The sequence below is a fragment of the Prionailurus bengalensis genome, chromosome D1 (assembly GCF_016509475.1).
Source record: "Prionailurus bengalensis isolate Pbe53 chromosome D1, Fcat_Pben_1.1_paternal_pri, whole genome shotgun sequence".
Classification (NCBI taxonomy): Eukaryota; Metazoa; Chordata; class Mammalia; order Carnivora; family Felidae; genus Prionailurus; species Prionailurus bengalensis.
The window spans coordinates 38,047,181-38,072,999 of NC_057346.1; the positions used below are offsets into that span (position 1 = coordinate 38,047,181).

General features: G+C 37.3%; 1 protein-coding gene across 1 annotated transcript in view; it reads right to left on the minus strand.

The window, feature by feature from the left end:
- The window catches only part of CEP57 (centrosomal protein 57), a 41,371-nt gene extending 15,715 nt beyond the window's left edge, over positions 1-25,656 (minus strand). Inside the window, exons 1-4 of the mRNA XM_043579894.1 lie at positions 25,135-25,656; positions 10,725-10,881; positions 1,557-1,736; positions 1,057-1,178 (exon numbers count right to left, since the gene is read on the minus strand). Of these exons, the coding sequence (XP_043435829.1) occupies positions 1,057-1,178; positions 1,557-1,736; positions 10,725-10,881; positions 25,135-25,179 (504 nt within the window). The 5' untranslated portion in view covers positions 25,180-25,656. The remainder of the gene's footprint in view (positions 1-1,056; positions 1,179-1,556; positions 1,737-10,724; positions 10,882-25,134) is intronic.
- Between the last annotated feature and the right edge of the window lie 163 nt (positions 25,657-25,819).

Genomic DNA, 25,819 nt, shown 5'->3' on the forward strand with positions numbered 1-25,819 from the left:
TAATACTTTCAATGAGTCTGGTTCTCTTGCACAGTTAATCTCTAAAGGCAATAATTATGTTTTTTGTATCTATAATTTATGCTTCCTCTGAATTCTATACAAAACATCTATTATTATTATTTTTAGGTCTAGTATTAAGGCTTTGAAAAGAATGCCCCCTGACAGTCACAGGGTAAACCATTAAACTAGGATAAGTAGTAGACATACGCTAAATTGAGGTCTATTGGTAAAAAGCCAAAACACTAAGAACCTGAATTTATAAATAGTATATCTTCATAGATAAGACTATAGCAATAAATATCATACTAACAGAAATATGAATATGACTAAATAAAGCAGTAATTTCCCCAGGAGTTTGTGTCAATTACTAATTCCTTCCAATCCACCTTAGTGGATCCTTCCAATCCACCTTTATGGATATTTGCTGCCCTTAAAAAATACATTAAGTTAAAAATTGGCGAAATCATATTTTATTTCCAGTATCAGAACCATTCTTATGAAATGGGCTATTTAAAATTCACTGATGATAAAATTCACTGATAAATAAACAAGGTTATTTAATATATATGCTTAATAGAGATTAGTCAAAACATCTCACTTATAGATGCTTTCTAAGCTAAGAACTGGAATATTCCAAAGTAGAGAATGACTATGTTACTATATATGTTTTGCCATTTCCAATCATATGGCAGACTGAACGGACTACCCTCTTCCCCACCCTATAAACGATCCCAAGTAATTTCAGTCATGGGCTGTTATATTGTTCAAAAGCAGAAGCTATCAAAGCTGTGTGCAGAAGATATGCAGTGTGTGTGAGGGTCATCCAAAAAGGAAGCCTCTTTATAGCTATGTTAAAACAACAAATCACATTTTTCTCAAAGCTTACACTTAGTTGTTTCTCAAAATGAACTAGTGGTACTACTATCAGTGATTTGGATTAAAGGAGAAATGATTATTATAACAGAACCATTAGTCTTCACTGAGAAAAAAAGATCTTTATGTCAGTCTAATTTCCCCCATAGCTACTGCTGTGAATGAATCTGTGAGGCACCATACCTGTTTTTCTAAGACAGATGTCCTTTCCATTTCTGCATGCTTTATCATATTGCGCATGTATTCCAACTGTTTTTCTAAAAGATTACATTTATTTTCTGCAGCTAATAACTGAGATGTCAATTCTAAACAGAATACATAAACAGAAATTAGCTCACTCATACAACAGTTGTAACAAGCTGTTAATGGGAATTTAATACTGGGTATACAATAAACCCTCTCCAATAGCTCTAGAAGCCTATTCAGATGACCTAAGTCATTCTCTTTCTATATGCTAGTCCAATCTGTCTTGAATTTGATCAGTAAATATAATGCAAGGCATCACCACGTGTTCCTCAGAATGTACTCAAGTACAATGCAGTTCTGGAGTGCCCAAAGATACTGACCACTAGAAAACACTATGGTGAATTTGCTTTTAGAATAATTTTACAAGTCTTATTTTGTATATTTCATTTTGTATTTTGTGTATTTGTAAGTTTCATTTCCTTCATAATTAAACAAACCTTGATTATGCTTTGACTCTTCATTCTTTGAATTCTCTCTTTCTTGAATCTGTTCATCCAATACTTTCTTATATTCAATTGTTTCTCTAGATAAGGTTTTCACACTTTCTTCTGCCTGAATCCTTTCAAGTTCTAAGCGTCGAATCTTATCTTGAAGATTCTTCAGAGCAGAAAATATGGCTGCCAAATCCAAACATGAATAATGTAACAATATATATGGAGAAAGTTCAATAAAAAACATACTTATCTTGGGGCACCCTAGGTGGCTCAGTCAGTTAAGCGTCTGACTTTGGCTCAGGTCATGATCTCACGGTTGGTGAGTTCAAGCCCCACATCAGGCTCCGTGCTGACAGCAGAGCCTGCTTTGGATCCTCAGTCCCCTCTCTCTCTACCCCTCCCCAGCTTGTGCTCTTTCTCTCCCTCTCTCAAAAGTAAACACTAAAAAAATTATTTTTAAATATGCAAATCTAAATAAAAAATCAAATTGACAGGTGGGCCCAGGAGAGAATCACTCTTTGGGAACAATGGAATGTTAATTATTGCCACATAATTGTTTTTTTTAAAAACCTACTTAAAGATATCTTCTGAGTCTCTGAAATGTGCTAGGTACTCAAGTAAACAAATTATTATGGCAAAAGATTACAAAGATTTTATAAAATGGTAAAAATATTTAATCATACAAAATTAATCATACAAAATTCATATGTAACCTCAAGTATATTAACTGTCAATCTTTTTCTGTTTTATTGACAGAATCCTATGCAGAATACCATTGTAGAGTTAAAGATATCAGGCACAAAAAGGATTATTTTTTTAAGTCTCAGTTTTTTCATTATATAGGAAAAATTCTAATCACTCTTTAAACTGACCTCCAAAAATTTCTGATTATAAAATATATAAAAGAAGAATATATATAAAAAAGCAGCATACGTGTGTGTGTGTGTGTGTGTGTGTATAACTTATAATCCTACTACCAAGAGATAAGGACTACCATTTTTGGTTATTTCTTTCAATCTTTTTTGATATATGCAAAATAAATTGAGATTAAAACTTATGATTTTTCACTTTAGCACTATAATAAACTGAGCATTCCCTCATATAATCAGATCATCTTAAAAGATTATCTCCTTATAATAATAATTAAAAATTAAAAATGAAGTTACTGGGTCCAAGAATATCCATATTTGAAGCATCCGTATCTGAAAGGCTCTTGAAAGTAAAGTACCTTCATAAAGGGTTGTATCAATTTATACTTTCATTAAAAGTATGTGTCTTTGCCAACACACCCCACTATTAATTACACTATTTCTGTTTCGGTTAGTCTAATTAAGAAACAAAAGCTACTACTGGTTATTTTAATTTGCATTTCTATTAAAAGTTTGAAGATTTTTAAATATATATTATTGGCCAATTTTCTTTTGAATTCCTTAAGAAAAAGTTGCCCCTTTGATTTCATTGGTTTATTAATTCTAGTTTAGATGCTGTCAGTTTTGGTATAAAGCTGTTCTGATTTTTTATATCATTATAATGAGAAATCTTTTGCATCAAGTTCTTTACAAAGAGAATGCTCTTCAACGTCAAGAATACATAAACTTTACATGTTCCTTTTGTTACACTTAGAGTTTCACATATTCTTACATTTAATTCTTTATGTGAAATAAAAGATACTTTTGTTTTGAAGGAAGAACTTTAAAGGGCGATTGCCTCATATACCAAATTCACACAAGTACTAAGATATATAGGTATTATTATTACTAACACACATATACCTTCTACCATAGTCTCATACACACATACCTGAAATTACAGTTTCAGTATTTTTATTCTGATTCATTATTCCAGTATTTTAACTATTAAAACCTTATAAACATCATAGTGACAGTCTCCCACACTATATAAACTTTTAAAACATTTCAAAGTTATTTATTCTTACCAATTAAATATTCAGAACCATTTTGCCTAAACAACGATTTCCATGAAACTTCATGGAAACCGCATAATAGGTCGGAAGAACTGCCGTCTTAAAAATCGAGGGTTCTCGCTCAAAACAAGGCACACCTTTCCATTTATTAATGTAATTCATTCATTCACCAAATTTTAGTGCCTAGAATGTTACAGGCCCCAAACATGAGATTGATACATTTTATAATAGAGCCAGTTTACTCCTAGTATGCGGTGACACTACAGTGTAATTAAACATAAACATGAAACACACACAACTTAGAAAACTAAAAAATCAACTGAAAAGACTATGAGAATAGAAGAGTCCAGATTTAAGATTAGTATTTAAAGGAATTAAATAATTCTCTAAAATACCTGGAATAATTATATAACACATGTAAGATGAAAAGAGAAAATTAATAAATGTTTTTTAATATCAATTTGAGGTTTTTTAAAACTTCTTCTCAACCACTAAGAAGTATTTATTAAAATAAAACTTTGTAGGGGAGCCTGGGTGGTTCAGTCAGTTGGGTGTCCGACCTCAGCTTAGGTCATGATCCATCCGGTGGTTTGTAGGTTCGAGCCCTGCGTTGGGCTCTGTGCTGACAGCTCAGAGCCTGGAGCCTAGCCCCTCTCTCTCTGCCCCTCCCCCACTCACACTCTGTCTCTCTCTCTCTAAAATAAATATTAAAAAGAATTTTTTTAAATAAAACTTTGTAATACCAAACATTTCTTGCATTCCTTCATTAGATTATACATAATTGTGTATGATTTTGCTAGTATTTTACTTCCGCATCTATGGTCATTAATGCAATTGGCTGGAACACACGATTTTCTGTTCTGTATGTCAGCAACTGTAGTATCACAGGGATGTACTGGATTAAAAAAAGACCCAAGGTGGGGTATATGCTTTCCTTTTCTACATTCTGGAGTGGCTTATGTACCAGCAAAATTCTTTGTTTAAACACTCCTCAACAACACAAAAAAATGGAAAGATATACCATGCTCATGGATTGAAACATTGTTAAAATGTCCATATTACCCAAAGCAATCTACAGATTCAATGCAATCTTTATCAAAACTCTAACTCTATTATTCAAAGAACTAGAACAAATAATCCTAAAATTTGTATGGAACCACAAAAGACCCTAAATAGCCAAAGCCATCTTGAGAAAGAGAAACAAAGCTTGAGGTATCACAATCCCAGATTTCAAGACATATTCCAAAACTGTAATCATCAAAACACTACGGTACTGGCACAAAAATAAACACACAGATCAATGGAGCAGGATAGAAAGCCCAGAAATAAAAGTACATTTATATGATCAATTAATCTATGACAAAGGAGGCAAGAACACACACTGGGCAAAAGATGGTCTCTTCAATAAGTGGCATTGGGAAAAGTGGACAGCTCCATGCAAAAGAATGAAACTGGACCACTTTCTTACACCATGCCCCAAAATAAACTCAAAATGGATTAAGGACCTAAATGTGAGGCCTGAAGCTATAGAACATCTAAAAGAAAATACAGGCAGTAATCTCTTGGACACCAGCCTTAACATTTTTATAGCTATGTCTCCTTAGGCTAAAGAAACAAAAGCAAAAAAATAAGTTACTGGGGCTGTATCAAGCTAAAAAGCTTTTATGCAGCAAAGGAAGCCATCAACAAAATGAAAAGGCAACCTACTGAATGGGAAAAGATATTTACAAATCATATATCTGATCAGCTGTTAACATCCAAAATAAACAGAGAACTCCTAAAACTCAACACCAAAAACCCCACAAATGATCCAATTAAAAACGGGAAGAAGATCTGAATAGACATTTCCAAAGAAGACATACAGATGGCAAACAGACACATGAACAGATGTCCAACATCACTAGCCATCAGGGAAATACAAGTCAAAACCACAATGAGATATCACTTCACACTAGTCAGAACAGCTAGTATCAAGAGACAAGAAGTGACAAGTGTTGACAAGGATGTGAAAAGCGATCCCTCACACACTGTTGATAAGAATATAAACTGGGGAAGCCACTATGGAAACATTATGGAGGTCTCCTCAAAAAACTAAAAACAGAAATATCGTATGATCTGGCGATTCCCCTAGTGAACATTTATCCAAAGAGAACAAAAATGCTAATCTGAAAAGATATATGCACTCCTATGTTTATTGCAGCATTACTTACAACAGCCAAGATACAAAAGCAAATCATAGATGAATAAAGACGTGGTACATAAAATATTACATATTCCACACATATATGCATAATGGATTAATATACATATACAATGGAATATTAGTCAGCCATAAAAAAGAACAAAATCTTGCTGATACATAACAAGAATGGACCTAGAGAGTATTATGCTAAATGAAATAAGGCAGAGAAAGACAAATACCAAATGATTTCACTTGTATGTGGAACCCAAAACAAACAAAAATAAAAATCCCACACCTGACACACGAACAAAAACAGAAACACACTCATAATAAATACAGAGGACCGGGAGCTGCCGGAAGGGAGAAGAGTGGGAGATGGGCAAAATAGGTGAAGGTGATTAAGAGATACAAACTCCAGTTATGAAATAAGTCACGAGGATGAAAAATACAGCATAGGCAACATAGCCAATAATACTGTAATGACACTGTATGGTGACAGATAGCAAACTACACTTACTATGGTGAGAACAGAATACACAGAAGAGTCCAATCATTATGCTTCACACCTGAAACTAATGTAATATTGTATGTCAACTATATTTCAATTAAAAAATAAATTCTCACACAAGAGTTTATACAGAAGGCCTGAACCTTGGCTAGCCTCTGGAAACTAGGCTCTTGGAATGCTCCCTATGTTACTAATTAATAAGGTTGTTTTGTATTTCTAACACTAAATCCTTCTGGGCAAGCCTGTCTCGATTGTGAAAACAATGTGTTTTATGGTGAATAGCATGACTGTGCAGGCGCCAAATATTTGTGTGACCAGCTCCAAATAAAAGCCATAGTGTCTGAGCCTTAAGTGGGCTTTCCTGGGCAGAAACACTGCACACATCATACAGTTTACAGCTGTAGGAAGAAGTGTCTTTCTGTGTGACTTCCATAAGAGAGAAATTTAGAAGCCTGCATCTGGGTTCCTTCAGATTCTACTGTAATAAGCCACGGCCATAATTAGAACCACTTCTGAAACTTGTGAGGTCAGTCCTCCTAGTTAATCGGATACGTGGCCCTGAGATCCCAGAATATGAAAAATTCACCAATGTTTTCAGTTTCCACAATGCAACTAAATTTTAAGAAACTACCAATGGCCACGTTTTAGAGTAGTATCAAATAAAAATATCCACAAATTGTTGGAAAAATTATTAGAATACTATTTATTTTCTACCTACACATCTGTGTAAGGCAAGATTTTTTTTCATACTTCAATCAAAACAACTTATCAACATAAATGGAATGCAAAAATAGAGGAGAATCAAGCTGTCTTTTATGAAGCCACAAGTAGATTTATAAAGTATAAAATAAAACAATGTCACTCTTAACAGTGTATTTTTTAAATTTGGAAAATAGTTATTCTTCATTAAAATGTTTATGCAAACATGTAATGGGTTTATTAGGGTTTCTTGGATTAAAAAATTTGAGAACAAATGCTTCAGGAGAACAGATGGGCAGTAAATTGTTATTAATACCTAACACCATAGCCATAACTTGACTCCTCTCACTGATCACAAGAATACTGAGCTTTTTCCAGTAAGTGTGACACAAATTTGTAATAGTTCAAGACTGTTTCTCTCTAAGCTCTCAGCCATGAGTGGCCTGGCACCGTAAAAGATACCAGACTAGGCGCCATCAGCCCCATCAGTTTACCTCCATGAGCTGTACATGTATTATCATTTCATTTTCCACATGTACTATGATGAAATGAAAGGTTTGGAAGCACTGGCTAGTAGTATTGCCTCGTAGTTGGTTACCTTGCTTCAAATGTCCAAGCCATGCTGCATACTACCATCATTTGAAATGCATTAAACTAATAACATAAACAACAGGTTAAACTTTTTTGGAATGACATACATTAGTTACCATTATTTTAAAGGGCTCCAAGGACAATACATTTTCTGAAGGCACCAATAACTTCCAATTTCTCGTTCACCTCTTAACTAAAACGCAAAATGAGTATGAAAATGAGAATTACAAGAAACATAGTTTAATTATCCCTTTCTATGGCATTAGTCAAATTATATTTTCAAAGTTATTAGCAGAGTGCAAAGTGAAATGGTAATTTATCAAATGAAAAAATTAAACTAGAACTTAAGAAGAATCACAAGTCTTTATTCCCCTAAAGTATTAGTGCAAAAAAAAAAAAGAAAAAGAAAAAGAAAAAGAAAAGCATTTATTACATGTAAAGAAGAAAAATTTTTTAATAGGGAGTATCTATTCAAAATAAGACTTAACTCATTCAATAAATATTTGAGGGTCCACTAAACAGTTGGGGAAAATGTGGAATGAGTAAAGAGTTATAATATTACATATTAAACTAATCATATTTGAGATGTTACTCTATGTGTACATTTTGAATATAATTATACAATTGTTCTGTGAAAATTAAATGAAATATATTCACTTTACCACACAACCACATTTTGCTGTTTTAAAATTTGTGTTTAATCACTAGTACTAGGCCAACTGTATTTACTAATGATTCTCTACATAAAAGAAGTGTTATGTTTCAACCACATATAGGTTACACTGACATTTGTAAACTGTGAACTGATTGTGTAGTACAGTACAAGGTAGATAATAATATTTAAATATAGTCACCAATGTAAAAACCTAGGTTTCAAAAGTGTTTACTAAAATGAATTTAACCAGAAGTCTGGTGGTTTTTTTTTTTTTTTTTTAACATTTATTCATTTTTGAGAGACAGAGACTTGAGAGACAGAGCATGAGTGGGGGAGGGGCAGAGAGAGAGAGAGAGAGAGAGAGAGAGATAGAGAGAGAATATCTGAAACAGGCTTCAGGCTCTGAGCTGTCAGCACAGAGCCTGATGCGTGGCTCAAACCCACCAACCACGAGATCATGAACTGAGGTGAAGTCGGATGCTTAACCAACTGAGCCACCCAAGTGCCCCAAAGTCTGGTGTTTTTTAATATATTCGATACTCAACTGACTAACTAGAAACCTCTTATTTACAGGATACGGTGTCTCAAAGATGATGATAATAAAGAAAATGCTAAGTAGAGCAATTGATAAAGTGCTACTCATCAGAACACAGCAGTTAAAGACATTGGCCATTTCAAAAAATAAAACTTGCAAAACATTCAAACAACATATGGTAAAAAAAGCACAAAAAAATATACAAAGCCCACAGTGGAGAAGAATCAGGTAAGATTTAGTAATAATTTAGCACACACACACAATAATCATGCCAACAGAGGTCTGCCATGAATACGTGGTCTAGGAATTAGGAATCAATCCTCCCACTACAACATTACATCCAGTTCTGATATTTACTTCTATATAAAGAAAATTCTAAGATAAGTTCAGAGAAAAGTAATTACTAAAGAATGAAAGAGTAAGAAAAGTTAAACGGGGCAGATTTATTCATAGAGCAGAGAGTCAGGAAATGTTTATTTAGTATTTAGACCAGTGTGTTAACAATAATATTAAATTCTGCTTGTGCGTCACTAGTGGTTTTAAGGAATATGAGAGAGAAAAGCAAAAACGGTGATGGAAGAGGAAAGTAAACACAAGAAAATATAATGTGTAAGATAGTAAACAGGCTTCTTTTATCCCTTCAGATCATGGTGTTGTGAACTGTTTAATTAGGATTCATTAAGCTTTTATAATTTTTTTATCAATCCAATAACATCTATAATTTTACAACAGAAAGATTTCAAAAAGAGGGCACAACATGAGAAAGACTTGTAAGCCTGACACATGGCTGGTGTGGAAGGCAGAATGGACAACCAAAGATAGCTATGTCCTACTCCTTGAAATTCTAAATACCTGCTATATGGCAAAAAGGACTTTGGGAAAGGTTACTAAAGTTGCAAGCCTTAAAATAGGGAGATTATTCCTCATTGTCGGCCCAATCTAACCAATCACACGAACGCTTAAAAGCAGACAATTTTCCCCAGCTGTGGCTAGAAAGATGCAGCAGCAGAAGTCAGAGTGTATGACGCATGAAGAGAGACCTGACCCACCACTGCTGAAGGGGGACATAAAGAAAGCATGGCAAGGAATGCAGACAGCCTCCAGGAGCAAAATCCAGCACTGACTGCAAGTCTGCAAGACAACCGAACCTCAGCTCTATGACCACAAGTAACTTAATTTGAACAAAAATCTGAACGAGCTGAGAGCAGATTCTTCCCTAGACTCTTCAGTATGGAACACAGCCCAGTCAAAACCTTGCTTTCGGCCGCGTAGGGCCCTAAACAGAGAACCCTGTTGAGCCCATCCACATTTCTGACCTACAGAAACTGTGATAATACATTTGTGTTAAAGCTGCTGAATCATGGTAATTTGTTAAGACAGCAAGAAAGCTAATACAGATGGCAAGCTCCACGAACAAATATACAGGTATTTCAAAGAAGCCAGAGCGAAGGATGTGTGGGTAAGGAAGAACAGAAGAGAAGCAAGGGATGAAACTGGTAAGGTATATTGAGTCAAGTTTATGAAAAATCTACGAATTTGTTATGTAAGCCATGAAGAGGTGCTGAAATTTGTTTAAGTGGGAGAGATGATGGATAACAGCAAATGGCAGGAATGGGGCTGAAAGGCAAACCACAGGCTAAGCAATCATGTAGGAGTGCATTACAATTACCTATGCAATAGATGATGAGAGCCTGAACTAAAGCAATGCGAATGGAGAGACAGAACAAATAAGTCTTTGGGATACTTCAGAGGCAAAACACCGGATTTTGGTCCCTGACTGATATTACAGATGACAGAGCAGTCCAGAGTTCCCAAAGTATTTAGCCTTGATGATTTGGTGGAAGATAGTGTTCAACGATCAATAAACAGAAGAAAGGTACTGTATTTTGAGAAGGGAAGAAACAGGAAGGGGAAAATAGACTTTCCTCTAATTTTAAAAATACATGGAAGACATAACGGTTTTTAAGCAGTGGATAAACAAACAAACAAACAAACAAAAACCCCATCTGTTTTGTTAGGCTCTATTCAAACAAACAAACAAACAAAAAAACCAATCTATTTTGTTAGGCTCTGTTACCTCTGCTGTTACTTTCCGGATAGGCAAACGTAGGCTTATTTGGAGAGCGTCGTAGATCACTATTAAGGAAAGGCTTATCAGGTGGATATACTACATATGGAGATGAGGAATGGCGAGCCACACTTCCATTAGACCTTGAAGGTTCGGCTAAGCTCTTCTGAAAAATAAAAATACAGAAATTACTTTTCAAATTTTAAAATGCCAATAGGATATAAATACATAGACACATTTGTTCATGTATTGCCCATATTCCACTGATGGAGATAACAGAAAAAACAGAGCCCACTGACTATATAACAGAATTCAAACATTACTTTAAAATAATAAAACTTCCAAAGTGTTTCACATTTGACTACACATAGCCATTTGCCAGACACTATAAAAAAGAAATAATGTTCACACAACTTGAATACGAATACTGCACAGAAATACTTAAATATACTCACAATTAAGTTTAATATATTTTACTTAAAAATATGTAATGTAAGGGGCACCTGGGTGGCTCAGTCAGTTAAGCATCTGACTTCGGCTCAGGTCATAATCTCACAGTTTGTGGGTTCGAGCCCTGTGTCAGGCTCTGTGCTGACAGCCCAGAGCCTGGAGCCTGCTTCAGATTCTATGTCTCCCTCTCTCTCTGCCCTTTCCCCACTCATGTTCTGTCTCTCTCTGTCTCTCAAAAATGAATTAATGTTTAAAAAAAAATTTTTTTTTAAATGTAATGTAAAATATACTCAGAAAAGTAAATATTTTTTATAGTATCTGAAACTGTTACAAAATGACTGAATTAATCTATCCCCACTCAACTAAATACTCCCTGAATATTTATCAAATGTCCAAGACTCTGCAGGAAACAGAAAGGCATAGTCCTTGCCTCAAAAAATTTACATTTACTTAAGAAAAAAAGGTGGAAGAGGGGGTTTAATTAGAAAACATTAAAAGCTTATCAAATACCCAAAAATATACAATTTTGTTTCCACACAAATGAGAATTTTATTTCCATTCATTCTGTCATGAATGGGATTCTGTTCAATTTGGGATTACGTTCCACACAATTTCAGTGAAGGGATGCTAACTGTGGCATGTTGTTAGTTGTAGGTGACTCCCTATTGGTAGGCAGACCGGGAGTGGGGGAAGTAATGGAGAAGCTGAAAGCTAGGGTGGAAGACAGAACTGCTAGTTGTTCAAAATTCTCATTCATTTTTTTTATTCAAATAACCACAGCAAAGTAAGTTCTCAACTCTTATCTTTGGAGAATTATACTATACAGCTCCAGAACAATCTACATCCAGAAAAGTACAAAGGGACAATGAATATTTACAATAACGGTAAACAACCTCCTGGAATAAACAAAGACAATCACAATAACCATATTGTATCTGCATTCTGTTAAAAACCAAAGACTATTTCCACGTAAAATCATGCAATTTTCCCACTGATTTAAAAACAAATACAGAACACACTATAGCTATGAAAACTAAAGAAGAGGGCAAAGAGCATGGAAGGGGTATAGGAGTGAAGTCTCAAAGTGGTACTCAAGGAAATCAATGTTAAGTCTATATAAAAAGTGTTTTCACATGGACAGGATTAAGAGTTGGCATTTTTCAGGGCGCCTGGGTGGCTCAGCAGGTTAAGCGTCCGACTTTGGCTCAGGTCACGATCTCAGTTTGTGAGTTCAAGCCCCACATCAGGCTCCAAGCTGACAGCTCAGAGCCTGGACCCTGCTTCAGATTTTGTGTCTCCCTATCTCTCTGACCTCCCCTGCTTGTGCTCTGTCTCTCTCACTCTCAAAAACAAAATAAACATAAAAAAAAAAAAAGAGTTGGCATTTTTCAAACTTTTTGGAAAACTGACAGGTTTTGGAGATGACTGGAAAACAGGGTAAGATTTCATTTCGTAAAATATATAAAACTGCTAAAGCTCTTACAAAGCACCATAAATTGTCACTTAGCTTAATTTTAAATATGATTTTTCACAGAGAACCTTAGGTCTTCATACAACCTACTAGAATCCTATTATTTAACAACTACCATTCAAAGTCACTGGTTAGTAAGTATTCCTTAACAATATATATTTATGAGCATAAATCACCTGTATATTCACTTAAGATGTTCAAAACAATTTTTATTAGAATTACTGAACACTGCACAGATACTAACAGAACTATGCATAGAGGATTTACCCAAAAAACCCAAACCAAATGAAAATAAACCATCTTCATTAAATTCACTGCCTACTAGCTCTTATAAAACTAAAAGTTCCAAATTTACCCCTCCTGAAACATTTCTCCAAGGATATTCAAAAGGCCAACAGGTACATGAAAGATGCTCAACATCCATTAGTCATTAGGGAAATGTAAATTAAAACCACAATGATTATCATCTCACCTGTTAAGAATGGTCATCATCAAAAAGAAAAAAGATTACAAAAGCCGGCATGGATGTGGAGAAAAGGGAACCATTGTGCACTGTTCCTGGGATCGTAAATTGGCAGAGCCATTATGGGAAACAATATGGAGGATCCTCAAAAAATTAAAAATAGAACTATGATACAATCCAGCATTCTGCACCTCCATGTTCATATCATAGCAGCATTATTTACAATAGCCAAGATGTGGAAGCAATGTGTGTCCATGGATGGATGAATGGATAAATAAGTTGTGGCATATACAATGGAATATTATTCAGCCATAACAAAACAAGAAAATCCTACCATTTGCAAAAGCATGGATGAACCTTGAAGGCATTATGCTAAGTGAAGTCAGACACAGAAAGACAAATACTGTATGAACTCACTTCTATGTAGAATCTACAACAAGCAAAAAACCAAACTCTACGGAAAAGGAAATCAGACCTGTAGTTACAAGTTGAAAAACTGGGAAAAAGGGGAATTAGAGGAAGGTGGTCAAAAGGTACAGACTACCAGTTGTAAGTATTAAGGATGTAATGTACAACATGATGACCACAGCTGACATGGCTGTATGATATATAGGAGAGTTGTCAAGACAGTATATCCTAAAAGTTCTCATCACAAGGAAAAGAAATTATTTTTCTTCTCTTTGTATCTATATCAGAAAAGGGATGTTAGCTGTACCTGCTGTGGTAATTACTTCACAATATATGTAAAACCATCATGTTGTATGCCTTAAACTTGGGCAAGTGACGCATGTCAATTATTTCTCGATAAAACTGGGTAGAGAAAAGATTTGTCTTCCAACAAAATTTGTCACATATGTATCATAAAAATACTGCTCAGGTTGGGTCAGCAAATTATGAAAGTACTTTCTATATAAAGATTCAAGTTATAATGAAATTCTTTTGAAAAGCTATTAAAAATGTATTCCATTTTCTAAGTCAGCCATCTCATTTTGAATGTTTGGGTTTAAGCAAAGTCACAGTTACTACGAATGGGTTGGGTCAATGTCCTCATTTGCTACCAGCAGTTTAAAGCATAGAAAGAGTAACAGATCAGCCAAAAGCAAAAGGAAGACAGAAAATAAAATGGCCTTGCAAAAATTATTTATAAGAAGTATTCTGAAATAAAATTAAACCAAGAAACACAAAACTGGCAACTCATTACATATACACACAAATGTGTCTAATAAAAATAGTAAAGGATAATATGTCGTATATATATACAATATTATTCAGCTTTAAAAAGGAGGGAAATCCCATTATATGCTACATAATTGATGAACCTTAAGGACACTATGCTTAGTGAAATAAGCCAGTCCAGAAAAAAATACTTCATGATTCTACTTAAAAAAAATTTTTTTTAACATTTATTTTTGAGAGAGAGAAAGCAAGCAGGAGAGAGACAGAGACAGAGACAGAATCCGAAGGAGGCTCCAAGCTCTGCTCTGTCAGTACAGAGCCCAATGGGGGACTCGAATTCACAAACCATGAGATCATGACCAAAGCTGAAGTTGGACACTTAACCAACTGAGCCACCCAGGCGCCCCATCTACTTACATAAGGTACCTAAAGTAGTCAAATTCATAGAAACTGAAAGTAGAATGGTGGTTACCAGGGAGGTTGCAAAGGAGAGCTATTTAATGGAGAGAGAGTTCTGTAAGACGAAAAAGTCTGGAGATGTTTCACAACAATATGAATACCCTTAACGCTACTGAACTGTACAATTAAAAATTAAGATGACAAAGTGTTAGGTAAACACCTAAGAATAGCAATATAATTAGAAAAAACCGTATGTGTTCTTAGTAGCCAGTTTTTCCAAGTGAGAAAAACAATTGGGGATGTTATAAACTTCAGGGATTAGAAAAGTAGTATTTTTAAGAGTTGGAAAGAACCACAGAAACAATCTAGTATACTTCCTTGTTTGACAAGAGAAAAGGAAGTTCAAAACAGTTGACTTGCCTATCTCACCTCCCCTTATAGAATCAGGGGAACCATATTCTAGGTGATTCACTGAACAATTAACCAGTTCTCCAAAGAGAACCACCAGCCTAACTACACCTGTTCTCATATAACCTGCCTTCCCTCCCTTGAAACAAGGAATAAAGTTTGTTTAATGGACCTAGCTCCATCTACTATTCAGTCTTGGTTCCTATAAAACCTTTTCCCCTCCTGATGCTTTTTCTCCCTACTAGATCTTTCACATTGTCATTAAGGACAAAACAAAAGCTTTCCTAAATTTGAGGATTCCCCTCCAGTTCTTGCCTCATTTCTCAGCTTTTACAACAAAGTCCTCAAAATAATTATTTGTAATTGCTGCCGCCTTTTAATCACCTCACTCTCTTAACCCTTTCCAATCACACTTGAGTCCTCACCAAGTCAGAGAAAAAGCTTAACCTCACCAATGACTTATATTGCTGAATTCGGCGACCTTTCAGAAGCATGTGATACAGATCACTTCATCTCAACACTTTCCTTAGAAGATAGACCACACTCTGGTTTTCCTGATACACAGGTCTCTTCCTAAGAATCTCCCTGGCTCTCTCTCTTTCCTCTTTCTAAATGCTGCAGTGCCCCAGAGCTTAGTCCTTCCACCTCTTCTGGTTTTCTTCTACATTAATTCCTTTGATGATCTCATTCCATTTTCATCGACATGGGTTCCTCTGATCCTAGCAACATTGAGGGCTTTGAAAAGCCTCTATTTGCGAAATTTTCAAGTTTAAATATGGAATCCAGAAGTCCCTCTCTTGAACTCTATATTCAAAATTAAACTTCCTATTCATTATCTCCACTTGGATGTCAATAAGGGTACCTCAGATGATGTCTATAACAAATTCTTGAACCCAACTGCCAAAACCTGCTCCTCTCCCAGCACACCCAACCATCAGTACCACCATTTACCCACCTGCTCAGGTCAAAACCCCTGGATGGAATCATTTCTCATACATCCCATATCTAATCTTTCAGTATATCTTGTTGGGCCTTTGTCTTCAGAGTATGCCCAGAAACTCACCAATTTCTCATCAATTCCACTAGTAATACCCTGGTTGACACCACTGTGATCTTTTGTGTGGACTGCCATTAACAGTCTCCTAATCACTCTTGTCCACATCTCCTTAGTCTGTCTCCAAGTAGTAATCATTATCCCTTAAAACAGTAAATTAATTTGAGTAATACCCCTAATTATAACCCTCCAACAGATTTCCATCACAGAATAAAACCCAAAATTCTTACAATGGCTTTTAAGGCCCCACGTGTCTGACCCCAAGCTAACCCTGACTTGATTCCCTCCCACTCTCTCCACACCGCCTTTGCCCCCTCATCATTTCCCAGCTATACTGACCAACTTTTAGATTTCTAAAATCCACAGTACACTTCATGCTCTTTTACTATGTTTATCTGCTCCCTGTCTCAGGCCATTCAGTCATCTGCTCAAAAGTCTGTCAGTAAGGCTTTCCCTGACTACCCTATCAAAAGTAGCGTCCTTCTGTCAGCCTATCTCTTTTATTCTTTTTTAAAAACTTACCCCATTTTATGTATTATTTGTACGCCCTGTGGAATAAAAAAACATAGTTTTGTCCTTGGTTCTTGATACAGATTCACAAACTCTTGGAATTTCTTAAGTGACAGGAGTCTTTGTTATGTTAATAGTGGGACCCCCTAGTAACTTGAGGATGAGGGCTGGTAGCCAGAAAAACCAACCAAGTGATTAGAGTCAAAAATTTTGGCCCCACGCCCTAACCCTAGGAGAAGGAAGAAGGGAGGGGCTGGAGACTGAGTTCAATTATTAATGGCCAATAATTTAATAAATCATAAGTACATGATGAAATGTCCATAAAAACTCTTGGACAGTAAGGTTCTAGGAGTTCCAGAGTTGTCACAGAAGCCCTTTTTCATCTTGCCCTATATATCTCTTCCATTTAGCTGTTCCTGAGTTGCATCCTTTATAAAAAGGAGAAAAAAAAAACAAAACAAAACAAAAAACCTATAACTGGGGCATCTGGGTGGCTCAATGGGTTGAATGTCTGACCCTTGATTTTGGCTCAGGTCATGATCTCACAGTCGTAGGATAGAGCCCCGAGTCAAGTCGAGCTCTGTACAGAGCCTGCTTGGGATTTTCTCTCTCTTTCCCTCTACCTTTTTCCTGCTTGCTCACTTTCTCTAAAAGTTTAAAAAAAAAGGGGGGGAGGGTGATAATAATTATTCCCGGAGTTCTGTGAGTCATTCCAGCAAATTAATAAACGTGAGGAGGAAGGGTCATGTGAACTCCTTAATTTGTAGTTCAGTGGCCAGAGGTGCAAAAACCTTTAGGGCACCTAGGACTTGCAGGTGGCTAATGAAATAGGGGCAGTCATGTGGGACCTAGCTCCTTTATGGTGTGTGTGGCCTGCACTACCTCCAGCTAGTTAGTGGCAGAATTGAATTGAATGACGGATACCCAAATGACACAGGAGAATTCATGTTGGAAAAACACAGTCATTCCCACTACAGTTTAAATTCCAATAAAAACACTCGATATAGAAGTTTAATATATCTGTTGAATGAATTACACAATTCCTCTGCAAACAGGAAAATTGCACATTGTCCATAGACTGAATTATCCTACTCAATAAAGTATATAAATTTAAAAGTATAACTGCAAATATATTTATAAAATATAAATTACAAATTATAATTTCCTTTATGACAAATAACAACAAAGAGCACAAACGTCATAGAAAGACTGTAAAAAGAGAACATAGCAGACATGAGACTGCTATACTTAGAAATGTCTACTTGCAAGGTTGGTTCCTGGCTGGTATCTGGGAACTTAAATTTAGGGAAGGTTCCAACTATTGTCACTGTGATTGTCAGCAGTTCACAGGACCAGCCCAGTTTCGATGATTTGCTAAGGACTGACAGGACTCAGAATATAGTTATTCTAGTGATTAGGATAAATTACAGCAAAAGAATACAAAGCAAATCAGTAAAGGGAAAAGATGCAGGGGGGTGAAATTTGTAAGATATCAGGTAGAAAATTCCTCTCTGGGTGGAGTCCCTACAGGATGTGCTTAATTCCTCCAGCACAACAGCGCCACAACAGTAACAACTTTTGTGAAGTGTTATCTTCCAAGGAAGCTCCTTAGACTCAGTGGCCAAAGTTTTCACTGGGGGGCTGGTCGCATTCCCAACTCTCGAAAAGAAAGCTGGTGTACAACAGAAACCACATTGTATAGTTTAGGCACAGTGAGGCACTCTTGTCATTGAGGTTAAAGTTTTATATCAGTGTAGGAAATGGTTTACCATTTTAGTCCACAGTTGCCTACCAAAGAGCTAACCTTGTAAACAGGGCCTTTCTAAAGACAACAGTCATCTGAGATGATGGAAGATTTCAAGGGAATTCTTGTTTTCAGTGCCACAGGCCATCCAATCATGAACACCTGAGAACTACTGCAGGCCAAAGGATCTTTCAAGCAGAATATTTATGCTCCCCCCACCAATTATACATGCAATATATACATATGCAAAATAAAAACAACCCACAAACCTCAAACTTGCATGGCACTTTATAGTTTACATTTCCATTATGAGTTGACCCTCACACCCATCCTGACAAGTAAGAAAGCATTTCCACTTTAGAATTCTGAAAACTGTATTTGGGATTCATTTTCAGAACCCTGAACATAGTGTCTTAGATTTGTCAGCACAGTGTTTTTTCTAAGCACATTCATATTATCTTTTAGTTATTACAAGGACCCCATGAAGGAAGCACAGCAAATATTATTGTCCCCATTTTGTAGTGAAAAAAGCCGAGGCTAAGAAAACTTAAGCCGTTTGCTTAAGGTCCCATAGCTACTAAGGAACCCAAGCCTAACTCCTCATCAGCACTCCTCAAGACCCCAAGCATTCAATAAATATTTTCCAACCAAAATGATATGATCCTAAGAGAAACTTTCAGGATTAAAGGCAAAATGTTTAACCTGACCACTTTCTTCCTTGGCAACTTTAGTTTCTACTTAGGAACACTTAAGATTCAAATATTTACTGAACATCTCTGTCACTGCCTTAAGTATGAAGGATGGTGAAAAATGTGTATTATTTGCCTTCTTTTCAAATGGAATATGCAACATGACTGGAAGACATCAGGTACATAAAAATTTAAATACAATTTAGCAAACCATACTCACCTATATAGAAAAGATAAGGCAGTATACTCAAAGTGGGGTTATTGCAGGAATGTAAGACTGGGTGAACATTAGAACATTCATCATGTTAAAGTCAAAATCCATATGATCATCAACAAATGCAAAAAAACAATCATTAAAATTCACTCTCCAGCCATTATTAAAGAATTATTTTCTTATAGCAGTAAAGAAATTTACAAAAAGATCATGGCAATGTATTTAATGGTACAAAACTTAAGTCATTCCTTTTAAATTCAGGAACAAGGCAAAGATATCTGCAAGGCAACTTCTAATCAATGTTGTGCTCCATTTTGTAGCCTGCATATTAAGATCATGAAAAGTAACATATGTTAAGATTAAAATGAGGAATCAAAATTTCAGTTATAATCTAAATAGAAAATACCGGGGCACCTGGGTGGCGCAGTCGGTTAAGTGTCCAACTTCAGCCAGGTCACGATCTCGCGGTCCGTGAGTTCGAGCCCCGCGTCAGGCTCTGGGCTGATGGCTCAGAGCCTGGAGCCTGTTTCCGATTCTGTGTCTCCCTCTCTCTCTGCCCCTCCCTTGTTCATGCTCTGTCTCTCTCTGTCCCAAAAATAAATAAATGTTGAAAAAAAAAATTAAAAAAAATAAAATAAAATAAATAGAAAATACCAAAGAGTCTTCAATTATTAGAATTGATTAAGAGTTTAGGGGTGCCTGGGAGGCTCAGTTGGTTAAGCAGACAACTCTGTTTCGGCTCAGGTCATGATCTCACGGTTTCATGGGTTCAAGCACCACATCAGGCTGTGCATGGACACCGTGGAGCCTGCTCGGGATTCTCTCTCTCTCTCCCTCTCTCTCTGCCCCTCCCCTATTCACGCTCTGTCTCTCTCAAAAATAAATAAACTTAAAAAAATTAAACAAAAGAGTTTGAGTTTAAGAAAACTTGCCGAGTAGAGTTAATATGAAAGGAATGAATACTAATTCTATATACGAGCTATAAAATGCAATTTATGAAAACATATAAAAAACAAACTAAAAACAAATTTAATAAATGATTCACAAGATTTGAAATTATAAAACTTTACTGGAAAATGTTAAAGATAAAAAAAAACCTGAGTAACAATATGTTCAGACAGAAGACTCAATATCTTAAAGGCCTCAGTTATTGCCAAATTGAACCTGAAATTCAATACAACTTCAACTGAATTTCCAACAGAAGATTTTATAATTTCTATTAAAGAACTGCAAAAGGCCAAGAATTGCTAACATTTTTCTTTAAAAACAGGTACTCTCTCAGACAAAAAGGAGAATGATTAAGACAGTGAGTATAGACACAAGGAGAAACAAATATAACACTGGAACAAAGAGCCCACTGAAACATACACACCCATATGGAATTCAATATATTGATAGCTAGAAATGTAAACCACTGGGTAAAAGGTAAGTTTAACAAGTAATTATGTAGCAAATGTGGATCTTAAGTAGAAACATTAAACTGGGTTCCTACCTCACAAATTAATTTCAAGCAAATTAAGGATTTAAAAGGCTCCAACTTTAAAACTTGGAGAGAAAAATATGTGAGAACGTCATTAACAGTATAGGATAAGACTTTCATGACCAAAAAGTACTAAACATAAAAAGACTAATAAATTTTATCCCATGAACATTAAAAACTCCCATCAAAAGATATCTTAAAAAGACAAGCCAAAGAGCAATTAAAATTCAGCTAACAGACGAGGATTAACATCTAGAACACATAAGAAATGACTATAAATCAATAGGAAAAGACAAACCAATTAAAAACAGGCAAAACACTCAAGCAGGCATTTCACGGAAGGGGAAAAAAACATGAAAACTAGTAAAGTTATGAAAAAATAAAAGGTGCATCTTATCTTCAACATTGATCAGGGGAGCACAGTGAGAAGAACAGGATAACATTTCACACTTCTCTTGGCAAAAATTCAAAAGTGAGACAATACCACCTGTTCAAAAGGATACGGATTAAAGGTGACTGTTGGTGGGAACACACTAGTACAACTGCTTTAGAAAACAATTCAGCATCACCAAAGAAAGCCAAAGGTGCACCTTCTATGACCCTGCAATTTCAATCACAGAAAATCTGCTGAGCTTTTTCTCTCTCCTCTTTTTTTTTTTTTTAAAGATTATGTCCCTCAAGTCACTAAACATATCCCACCACTCACCACCTAGTTATAAGCCACAGCCCAACTTGCAGTTTGAAAACCACTGCTGTCCCTCTCAAACATTTTGGGTTTAGGGACCCCTTCACACTCTAAAAATTACTAAAGACCCCAAGCAGCTTTTTTGTTCATGTGGGTTATACCTAAACGTTAAGATACTTACTAATTTAAAAACAATATACCCATGATGTTACCATAAATATAATCTTTAAATATAATTTGTCAAATTGGCTTCCATACAACACCCAGTGTTCATCCCAACAAGTGTCTTCCACCCACTTTCCCCTCTCCCCCATCCCCCATCAACCCTCAGTTTGTTCTCTGTATTTAAGAGTCTCTTATGGTTTGTCTCCCTCCCTCTCTGTAACGTTTTTCCCCTCTACCCTTCCCCCATGGTCTTAAGTTTCTCAAGATCCACATATGAGTGAAAACATATGGTATCTTTTGAATGAAAATTAACCATCATCCAAAAACTTTAATGAAAAGGTTTTTTTTTGTTTTTTGTTTTTTTACATTTTTACAAATCTCTTTAATTCTTGATGTAAAAGAAGCCTGCTGGATTCTTAGATTAGCTTTGCATTCACTCTGCTAGATGTTATTTTGGCTGACGTTTAAGAAAATCTGGTCTCCCACAAAGTGGCTGGGTAAGGAAGGTAATTGTAGATCCCGTTGTAGGGACTTAGGGACTCCCAAAGGTCTTCTGAACATGCTTTCAAAACTGCTGCTCTAGAGAAATTGTTGCACTTGTGGCACATATAGGAATGATCACAAAAGAACTCTTTTTGAATGGCTGGCAAACTAGTGAACAAACTGGCTCTATGATGTACTAGTTGTGTAATCCTGACTTAACCTCTCTGTTCCTCATTCAAAAATGGAAATACTAAAGACTTAATATATGAAAAGCATTTAAAATCATGACTGCCAGTTAGTGCTATATAAGTTTATTTTACTATAATCTCAAAACGTATAGTGGTGGTATGTGAGAGAAAAGCAGGAAGATGCAAAAAGGGGCATAAAGGTATTCATTTTATTATTCTCCAAAATAAATGTTTTATATATTCAATGTTATAAGATTCTGTGTTATATTCATAAAACTTTTAAGAGAAAGAAAGAGTTAAAGGGCGTGGCTAAAATGCCACGGAAACCAGTTAGGAAGATTAGCTTATTAAATCCAAAGTGACACTTAAGAGTTCTGACTACGGTTACTGGGAAAATAAAAAGGGATGGACAGGAAAGACAGTCTTCAACACTATGCTGCCTATACTTCCACTGAAAATCACTACGCCAACCACACTTGCTTTCCTGAGCCAGCCACTAGGAAAATGATAGCAATCACTCAAAGTTACCTGCTGTTGTTACTTGTCTTGCTGCTGTTGCAAAATATACTTAAAAAAACAACAAAACGATGTGAATGTATCACCTGTTTCCATCTTGTTCACATTTGAGATTTACATGGTAGCTGCTTCCTCCTGAACGCATCTGTTAAAATCCTTGCCTAGCAAAAGCACCTCTATTTAGCACTATTTGCTAGCTCCAAGCTGGGTTTATCAGCGTTGAATACAAATGAATTGTTAATGCTCACAATCCCAAAATCTGAATATGAGTAGCCTCTGAGTTTATGCTGTAGTTTTAAAAGGTGTTTTTGTGTTGCCTTATTTTATGATCATCTGTTTATTAAGCTAAAATGTTTTTTAAATTTTGTTGGAAATGCCAGCCTTATTTCTGACAGGACAATTAAAGTGTCTAAGCAGGGCCATTTCTTACACACTGACAAACTAAATTTAGTCATTTTTGTTTTGAGACAGTGACTTTCAAATTAGACATTCTGATGTAGCAAGTCAAATTGAGACGGTTGTTACACTTTGATTTCCAAAAGGTCCTAGATATTTGAAAAGTATATTATTGATATTTAGAATCCACTTTAAAGCTGAACTAAGCATGTAAAAAACATATGTGCTTTCCTATTGAACACTCTCTGAAATTTATGTCCAGGCTACCTGAGGGGTCAAGGGTTGACATCACATCCTAGTACCCGGGCACAGCTAGATGGACTTGGCAAAGTACGGCTCAATTAACATTTACAGGAGTACTTCTTGCTCAGTCTAAGTTTTGAAAGCAGTGAAAAGCCTTCTTCTCCCAATTAACCACAACTCCTATATAATCTCATCCAACTACTTACAGATACTTCCTCCTAATAGTCTAATAGTTCCTCTTTTTCTATTCCCTTTCACTGACCTAATTCCTGAATAAACTCTGAGTGCTTCATTCATTCCTTCTCCTTAATCTTCCCTTCCCTTCTGCACACTTGTTACTCCCATTCTGCTAAAACTCTTGAGTTACTTCTGGGCTCGGTAGGCCAAATCTTAAGTCACCAAAAGGTGAAACTGAGGAAAACTGTCTTCCCCAAGGTAACTCTGCTGTTAGCACTCCCTAATCTGTCCCCCTTGGCGTCTATGACATAACTTTACCCTAATAATCTCCTGTTTCCTTCCCCATCCCTCTTTTCTCATGTTTTCACCTACTGCCACAATTCAACCCAACCCTACCGCCACACGACCTCTGCTCATTCCAAATTCGTTTCCCCCAAAGCTCCTATTGCCTTGGCACCTACCCAGAAACGCCCGAGGTGCCTTTTTCTTCTTTTCAGTTCTGGTGACCAGCATTTACAATTCCTTCCCCACCCAGCTAGCTAGCTCCATCTCCCCTACTAGGAAAACAGTTTCTAGCCTATCCAAGCGCTGCTAACCACTCCTGCCTAGGTCCTCCTAGTAGAGCAGCAGTTCTCAAACGGAACTGGGGAACAACCTAATTACAGGTAGTTTCTCTTCAGTGGCTGCTTCTTCACAGCACGGATTCCATCCTGTTCACCTGGGTAATCAATCTCAGAGCCCAAAAGTACGCCGGGCACTCAGCATTAGCTAAGTGAAGACATAAAGGCTCCCTTGGCCACCTCACATTTCCTGCCTATTCCCAATGCGGCGGATCCCCAAACGCTTAGTTAGCATTCGACACCCCAATTCGACAAATAAGTGACTGAACCGGCTGGTGGCCCTTGTGGAGGCGAAAACAATATTAAGGCTCAGCTTCCCCCATCGCCCTAAAACGGCGCGTACACGTTGCAGTCAAAGTAATACTGGCGGTCGGACGCGCGCGCTCTGGGTTAAGACCAGCGAGAACAAAGTTACTGGGAAGGTACGAGGGGAAGCACTGCAGGCAAGGAATCAGCACAAGCAGCAACGAGTAAGCACTTGAGGCTGCGGACTATGCAGCCGCCGCCAATGAAGCCAACCCGTGCGCCTACCTGGTCTCGGAGACTCTCCACAAGGGGCCGTTACACCCACGTGACCAAAGCAGCACCGTTTTCGCAAGGCCAGGGCGTGGGCAGCCATCCCAGCGAACGCTGGCAATGTTCGGCAACCTGGACTGCTAGGCCGGAAGGTGAGGGGAGCACAAGGGATGGAGGCGGGCCAGGCCTATTTCGATACTAAGAGTGCAGCCTTCACAGAGGAGCACTGGACGTCAGGGGAGCACGGACGACCAGGCACTCCCGGCCGTTCCCCAGGATGGGGTGAGACTCTGGGCCGAGAGCACTCTGAAGGGTGAGGAAAAGCAAAGAGGCGCCAGGTCCGAGCCTATTCGAACGCCTACCGCTTCTTACCGAGAACTGAGAACCAGAAGTCGCAGAGACCGATGCTGCCGCCATCTTCCTGCCTCCCCAAAGGACCTCCGCAGCCCTGGGGGGATGCCGGTTCTCAAGCTCTTCCCCAAGATTCGAGAGCCGCCCACCAGGGGCGACCCTAAGCCGAACCCCTGATGGAAGGGGCTGGGGCGCTGGTGCCGGGTCTGGGAACCCCTGCGCACACCCCCCACGGGGACGCCCGCGCTCACGGTGCACACGGGAAAGGCAACAACGTCCTAACGGACGTCTTGCATAGCCAATCAAAAAAGCGGACGTCTTCCGGTAGTAGGAGAGAATCCGCTTCTTCCCTCGCTGACGTCACAAGGTAGCGCATAGCAGAAGCTGTGGGGTCCGGTAATCCTGCCGGCCACCGGACCGCTCTGACGGCACTCTACAAAAGGGGCGGGCCTCCTGTAGGAGGAAACATGGGCCTGGGGCTGTGGTGTCTCCAGTGGCAATTGAATCGAATGACTGAAGTTGAATGAAAGAGAATGCGAAGTTCAAACACTCCATCAGTTCCCTTGAACTAAACGCCGGAGAGAGCGTGAGCCCCACTCAGAGACGCCTCTCCAGGTGAAGTACTTAGCTTTTGGCCAATAACAAATAGAATCAGGAGGGGCTTTAGTGGTTTGGTCCAATGGAAGTGAAGGGAAAAAAAAGACTG